General features: G+C 53.3%; 1 protein-coding gene across 1 annotated transcript in view; it reads left to right on the plus strand.

The window, feature by feature from the left end:
* The window catches only part of INPP5J (inositol polyphosphate-5-phosphatase J), a 12,211-nt gene extending 6,649 nt beyond the window's left edge, over positions 1 to 5,562 (plus strand). Inside the window, 6 exon segments of the mRNA XM_027864985.1 lie at positions 364 to 473; positions 604 to 787; positions 2,058 to 2,195; positions 3,556 to 3,633; positions 3,897 to 4,001; positions 4,603 to 5,562. Coding sequence (XP_027720786.1) covers positions 364 to 473; positions 604 to 787; positions 2,058 to 2,195; positions 3,556 to 3,633; positions 3,897 to 4,001; positions 4,603 to 5,178 — 1,191 coding nt within the window. The 3' untranslated portion in view covers positions 5,179 to 5,562.
* Positions 5,563 to 7,847: the final 2,285 nt, after the last annotated feature.

The following is a 7,847-nucleotide window of genomic DNA, read 5'->3' on the forward strand; positions in this document are numbered from 1 at the left end:
GTTCTAAGGGTCCTTACCAGCTCTGACATTCTAGGTTCTAACGGCCCTCTCAGCACTACCTTTCTAGGTTCTAAGAGCTCTCCCAGCACTAATTTCCTAGGTTTTAAGGGTCCTTCTGACATTCTCTTTTCCAAAGGTCCTCCCAGCTCTGACATTCTAGGTTCTAATATCTTTCCAATGTCTGACATTGTGTCTAAGCTCCCTCCCAGCTCCCATATTCTATGAGCTTGGTCTTGGTAACTGAAGGACTCTAGGTTCGAACAAACCTTGTCCCCTAGGTTTAGAATAGATCCAGTGACCTGGGCTCAGGACTATTCCAACTCAGTGTCCTGACTCTACCCTTGCCCCTTCTTCTCATCCTAGCTGAACATGGCCAAAGGCTCCTGGCCAGTCCTGAAGGGCTTCCAGGAGGGGCCCCTCACCTTTGCTCCCACCTTCAAGTTTGACGTGGGCACCAACTTTTATGATACCAGGTAAGACTAAGTCTGCTCTCAGGAGCCCATGATGATGGGGGGCAGGGAGGCCCGAGGAAAAGGGAAAAGGTGTCCTAGACCTGCTCAGACTTCTGTACTCCCCTTTCCCATGCCTTTCCCCCGGAAACAGCGCCAAGAAGCGGAAGCCTGCTTGGACTGACCGAATCCTCTGGAAGATCAAGGCACCAAGTGGGGGGCGGAGCCCCTCTGGCCGAGAGAGCCACCGGCTGCAGGTGACCCAACACAGCTACCGGAGCCATATGGAATATACTGTCAGTGACCACAAGCCTGTGGCTGCCCTCTTTGTCCTGCAGGTGAGGACTGCCCCCCCACCACGAGGCCTCTCCTGGACTCCTTGTAGTTCCTACTTCATTTCCCTTCTCAGTTTGGCTCCCCAGCTCTTCCCCTACTGCTCAATATCCCAGAAACCTTCTCCCTGTCCTTTCCCCTCCACCCACCAAAGCTAGGACCCAAGGATCTTCCTTGGTGGGACAGGTCCCATCCAACAAGGAAAAGAAGATAGGACCAGGAGTTCTCCTCTTGTATCTGCCATGAACTCACAGGCTAACCTCAGGCAAGTCGCCTCAGGGCCAGGGAATTGGGTCAGATCAGCAATTTTCAAATCATTCCACAGACTATAAATTGCAGACAAGGTATGACCTGCTTTGATATAGAAAGGGTTATCTCACCTGGGAGTTCCCTAAACCAATGAAATCATAGGCCTGGTCCAAAAAATCAAATGGCAAGAATGTTAATAATGCCATGGACAGATAAGTAGCAGTACAGCATTGGATTTGGAATCAGAGAAATCCTACCTTTGTCTCTTATGTCACTTATGACCAGTATGACATTGGTTACTCTCTGAGACTTGGGTTCAGAATGCACAAAATGAGGGCATTGGAATAGATGGCCTCTGTCGACCTTGGCAGTTCTAAAACCCTGATCCTTAGCACCACACAAGGTATGGTTTCTTCTCTTTTGTTCCAAAATGACTTAACTTCCCAACCCCCTTCTCAACTCTTTATCCCAGGGCTACCCCAGCCCTTCTCTCAGCCCCATCCTACCTTGGAGTAGCAAGCGCAGGTTCCATCAATATATTTCAGGTCCCAAGGTGTTAAAGGCAAAATTGGTTTAGGAAACCCAGACTAGATGGTGTATAAAGTCTCCATTAGATCTTAGCATTCTCCCATGAGTGACAATAATAACACATTCATATAATACAAATCATAATTATAGTTATTATTTCTATAGTTCTTCATGGTTACAAACACTTTTATTATGCCATTTGATCTGTACAACAACAGCACAAGTGAAGCAGGCAGGGAATCTTAACCCCATTTTCAAGGCTAGAAAACTGAGGATCAAAAAGGACGTATAACTTGCCCAAAGTCTCAGAAGGGAAATAACATTCTATGAATTCCCCACGGGGAATCTTGGGCAGCTGGCTGAGGCAGAAACAACCTTGGCTGCCTCCTTGGGTGAAGGCAGAGGTGGGGCTCTCCCTCCTGACATTCTCACACTTTCCAAGATAACTCTCTCCTCCCTTCCTCCGTCTATGCACCCCCTCCCCATCCCTGGAGACAGTTTGCCTACAGAGACGATGTGCCCCTGGTGAGGATCGATGTAGCCGATGAGTGGCTGAGGCCTGACCAGGCTGTGGTCCGTTACCACATGGAGAGTGTTTTCTCACGAAGTTCCTGGGACTGGATTGGCCTCTATCGGGTGAGACACCCACCTATGCCCCTGTGAGAGGAGTGGAGTAAAGGGGTAGGGCATGGCACAAGTGTTAGGGTGCCCTAAACCTGTCCCATGCGCACAATTGCGCACAGTCAAGCAGCAGAGTTGGGAGGGCCCATAGAGCTTAGCAGAGCGTGGAATGTCAGTGTGGGAGGGTCCTCAATGTCAGTGTGGGAGGGTCCTCAGAACAGGGAATGTCAGAGCTGGGAGGGGCCTTAGAAACTATAATAGGGAACATCATAGCTTGGAGGACCCCTTTTCATGAATTTCAAAATTAAACATCCAAAGGAAGGCTCATGAGCAGCAGATCCAGGGGAGGCTACTTCCAGCCCACCCCTTCTTCCCACTTGAGCCTGAGCCAATGGGCAGTGCATGATGCTAGCCACCTCCACTCACCCCCAGCTCCCCAGCCCCTCCTGGGCTATGCTGAAAGACACCCGGGCCTGGATGGGGCTTGTGGAGGCTGGAAGGAGGCCACAGTCTTGAACAGGGAGAAGGTCCAGAGTCCTCTATGCTTCCTATCCTGGCTCTGCCCCTTCTACCTGTGAGACTTCCTCCCCCAGGCTGTTTCCTCATCTGTAAAACTGGAGAATGGGGGCAGGGGGAGGGGGGTGGACCAGATGGCCTCTGAGAGCCCTTCTAGTTCTCAGCCTTCGCCTCATTTTCAGAGGCATTTAAGAAAATATAACAAAACTAAACCCCTTTTTCTCCTGTTCCCTGGGGTGAGACCGGGCTCTGTATAGATAACAATAGTAATAACAGCCTGTGGCACTGTCAGGGTTCTTTAGCATAGTGTGTTGTTATGTCCATTTTACAGATGAGGAAGGTGAGACTCAGAGGCATTAAGTAACTGCTCATAGTTACCCTGTTTGGTCTGGATCTGAGCTGGGATTCAAAAACTCAAGCCTTCTGACTTGGCACCTTCTGCTCTTTTTAAAAAAATTTTTTTTTCCATTAACAAGCATTTATTTTCTCTCCTTTCCCTATCTCTTCCCCACTGGGGAAAAAAACAAAAACAAAACATCCTTGTGACAAATATGCATAGAAAAGCAAAACAAAGTCCTACATTAGCAGCATCCAGAAATGTATGTCTTGTTCTGCCCCCAGAATCTGCCACCTCTCTATTAGGAGGTGGGGAGCAGGCTTCCTCGGGGTTCCTCTGACGTGGTGGTTGGTCATTGCAATGGTCAGGGCCTTCAGCATGAGGGGCCCAGCCAGAGTCAGGGCCCACAGACCTCAAACAGACCAACAGACAGAGGGAGGCAAGCCTGGGTGAAGAGCAGAGTAGACAGTCAGGGGTGCCTGGCTCTGGTGAGAGTGCACCCCTCACTCTGCCTCCTCCCAGGTGGGCTTCCGGCACTGCAAGGATTACGTGGCGTATGTGTGGGCCAAGCATGAAGACGTGGATGGCAGCACCTACCAGGTGACCCACCCCTCACATTCCAGGGGCCGGTCCTATGGCAGTGGGGCCGCGATTGTGTCCTGGGACTCTCCTGCCGCTCTGAGGTCCCTCTATACATCCTTCCCATCTCACACCTGCACACATCCCCCCTCGAGTGTGTGTGCGTGTGCGCAAGCGCATACACACACACATGCACACACATGCAAACACACACCTGGGATCCAGCCTTCTGGGGAGCTAGGCTGCCAGTATCACCTAACACCCTCCCCTCTTGTCCCCCACAGGTGACATTCAGTGAAGAGTCTCTCCCCAGGGGTGGGGGCGAGTTTATACTCGGCTACTACAGCCACAACCAAAACATCCTCATTGGGGTCACTGACCCATTCCAGGTTAGAGGTTGGGAAGGGAAGGGAGGAGAGGGAGGCAGGAGGAGAGAGAGGGAATGGGAAGGGGGGAAATAGAAGGAAGGAGAGAAGGGGAGGGGCTAGGAGGCAAGGGAGGATGAGGGAAGGGACAGAGGGAGGAGAAGATGGGGGAGGGGCCAGGAGGGAGGGGACGATAGGGGAGAGGGATAGGAAGGGATGAGAGCATGGGGGAGGGGCCAGGAGGGGGGGGAGGAGGGGAGGAGGGGAGGAGGAGAGACCCAGCACAGGAGGGGACCAGAGAGAGGGGGTAAGAGGGAAAGGAGTAGGAACAGGAAGTATTCCAGGTACAGGGAAATCTATTGGTGCAGAAGTTCAAGTCAGGGGACCTGAGTTCAGATTCTGACTCCAACACTTACTGGCCATGAGACCATAGGCGCTTGTCCGGGGCTGTGTCCTTCCGTCTAAGAACGAGACTGGACAGACTTGGAGGCTGTGCTAAGTCCCTGATCGTGTGGATGGAGCCGGGTTTGGAAGGGCCGAGGGCGGAGGGGCCTGCGAGGGCTGGCGTCTGCCTCTCGCCCTCTGTGGCTCACGCCTTCGCTGACCTGCCCTCCCTGCTGCCCAGATCTCCCTGCCTGCCTCGGATGAGGGCAGCAGCCCCACGGACAGCTCGAGGGCCAGCTCTGACGGGGAGGACGACAGCACCCTGGAGCTGCTGGGCCCCAAGTCCCGGAGCCCCAGCCCCGGCAAGATGAAGAGGCACCGCAGCCGCAGCCCCGGCCTGGCCAAGTTCCCCGGCCTGGTTCTCCGGCCTTCGTCCCGGGAGCGGGGGACGAGCCGCAGCCCCTCCCCGCAGGGCCACCGGCCCCTCAAGCCCATCAGCTCTGGGCCGGGCACGGGAACGAGGGCCAAGGACAAGAAGGGGAAAGCGGGCGTGGGCCCCGAGGAACAGGATGCCCCCGTGCCCGAGATGCCCGGGCCCTGGAACCTCCCCCTGCCCAGCTCCCTGCCTCGGCCGGTGCCCTGCACCCTGGGCCTCCTGCCTTCCCTGCGGCTGGAGCCCATCCTGGGCGGCCAGTGGCGAGAGGAGCCTGAGCCGGAGGGTCGGATCAGCCCAAAGAGCCCCGGTCGCCCCCCGCGGAGCCCTTCCCCCAGTCCCAAGAGCCACCAGAGGATGGAAGACGGGCCCCTGGGGCCCTGAGTGCCAGCCTGCGTGTGTACCCTCTCTCCGAGCCGCATCCGTCCACCCCACCCATGGCTCCCTCCCAAGAGTCCTGCTGGCCGTGGTCCATCCGCCCTACCCTGTAGGCAGGGTCGGGGGCCCCTGCGGGAAGTGTCGGGCTGGCTGGGGTCTCTACCTCCGCGCTGCACCGTGAAGAGGGACCCTCCCTCCCTCTCTCCATCCTGGACCCTAACCTGTGACAATCACTGCCCCCTTTGCTTTCCCCAAGCCCGGAGCTGGGTGCAGGGGGGCTGGGGGCTGTGCGAGCGCCGGCTGCCGGCCATCATCCCGAGGGTTGTTTATTGGGAATAAAAGTCTCACATCTCTTCTGAGCCTCTCGTTTGGATGGTGGATGGGGCTGGGCTTGGGGTTGGTGGGGTATAAGTCCAAGGATCTCAGAGCCAGACGGAGCTGTAATCTCCCCTACAGCATTCCCCGGGAGGAGGCATCCGGTCTCCCACTTTTAGACCTCCATCAATGGGGAGCTTACTACCTCACAAGGGAGTCCATTCCACATCTGGCTGGCCTTAGCTGCCCCTTGTCTCTGTGCCATTAAGGACGGTAGATTGGGAGCAGGAAGGGATTGTCTCGTCAAAGTCCCTTTTTTAATTTTTTTTTTAACAGATGAGGAAACAGATCCAAAGAGGTTGGGTCACAAGCCCATGGTCTCACAGGTCATGAGTGAACAGCGGGGCTGGCTGGGATCTGAACCTAGGTTCTCTCATCCCAGATCCATCAAAGATGGTGCCTGGTCCTGCCTTCTAGAGCCAAACCTAATTTCTCTTCCCCACGACCACTCTTCAAATACTCAAAGAGAAGGGGTGGGGCAAGGGGGAAGTGGGAAACACCATCTAAAGGAAGGAAAGCAATGAGCATCTATTAAGCACCTACTATGTGCCAGCTACTGTGCTCAGGGCTTTACAACCCTCTCGTTTGATCTTCACAACAACTCTTCGAGGTAGATATTATCCCCATTTGACAGATGAGGAAACTAAGGCAGACAGAGATTAAGAAGTGACTTGCCCAGGGTCACACAGCTCGTAAGTGTCTGAGATTGGATTTGAACTCAGGTCTTCCCGACTCCAGGCCCATATAAAGAATGTCATGCTGGACCTTGGGTATCAATGATCTTCAGGTGACTTCCTAGGGCTTCCAATCCTTTTCAGGATGATTTTCCCCCAGGATACCTTGAGTTTTAACCTCAGGGCTTCTAATGAAGTATTCTTAATTTGCCACACATGAAGGGTACGTTGTGTCCAATGCACAGTGTGGATGGGGGTGGGGTGGGAAAAGGGCTAGTCCAGGTGTGTCCAGGTGTGTCCAGGTGCATTCAGGTGTATTGGCACCTTCTCCGTGGAGACCTGCTTGGGGCACTGAGTGTTAACTAGCTTGTCTGAGGTTGCACAGCCTGTAGGAGTCAGAGACAGGCTGCAAAGGAGGATGCTTATCTACTACAAAAGTGAAAAAATGGTCCCTCAAGGAGCTTATGTTCTTCCATCCTCTAGGATGTTCTCCTACACATCCGCAGATGAGTAAATGCAGAAGAATTTGAGGGGGAAAGGTTCACTAATAACGAAGGGGACTGATCAGTAAACATCGATTAGGCACCTACTGTGTGCCAGGCCCTGGGGATAAAGACGAAAATGACAGTCTTTACCTACAAGCTCCCCCTGGAAGGTAGAAACAACATGTCCACATCTAAGACGAGACAAAAATAAATTGAGGGTGATTTGGTGGAAGCCTGGTTACCTTGGAGGACCAGGAAAGGGCTCATGCTGAAGGTGGTTCTGTAGCCAGTGATGCAGAAAGAGGTGAGGCAGGAGGGCATTCCAGGCATGGTGAACAGCCAGTGCAAAGACATAGAGGTGGGAGATGAAGGAACCAATGGACCAGAGTGACTAGTGATTGTGAACTCAGGCTTCCCTCACTGTACCAAACTTTACAACAAAGTCACTTGCCTGTTGCCTCATGACTGGGAGAAGAAATTAATCTGGATAAAGCAGTTGTCCCTCCATTGACAAACACCCAAAGTGTGGTGGTCCCCCAATGACTTTGTTTTTTTTCTTTTTCTTTTTATTTATTTATTTATTTATTTTTTTGGCTAGGCAATGGGGTTAAGTGACTCACCCAGGGTCACACAGCTAGTAAGTGTTATATGTCTGAGGCCAGATTTGAACTCAGGTCCTCCTGAATCCAGGGCCAGTGCCTCCAGTGGCTTTAAACCTGCATCATAAGCCCTGGGATTTGGCTCAGCATAAAAGAAAGGCCCACAGACCACTAGGAACATTGGTTCATCCGGTGTTGCTGGCAAAATACCCCAGGAAACTCACACCTGGGCCAATTTATCAAGACGCTGGGTCATTTGGTTCCACTTTGGAAGTGTCACTGAAAAGCTAGAGAGGATGAAGAAACCGTGTGCCAATCACTGTGTGGGTACCAAGACAAAGCCAGGGATTCCTGCCAACCAGGAGCTTCCATTCTATGGGGAGAGTGAGGGTGCCGATATCCAGTCAATTAGAGGTGGGGGGCGGGGTCGACACCAGAAATGCAGGAGCCCAGGATAGGCTTCCCCAGGAGGCGGCATAGAAGATGTTGTTTGTCCTTCGTTCTAGAGGAGAATCCTGACACCAGGGAGGTGACGTCGTGAC

Source organism: Vombatus ursinus, unplaced genomic scaffold (assembly GCF_900497805.2).
Source record: "Vombatus ursinus unplaced genomic scaffold, bare-nosed wombat genome assembly UNPS02001287.1, whole genome shotgun sequence".
Taxonomy (NCBI): domain Eukaryota; kingdom Metazoa; phylum Chordata; class Mammalia; order Diprotodontia; family Vombatidae; genus Vombatus; species Vombatus ursinus.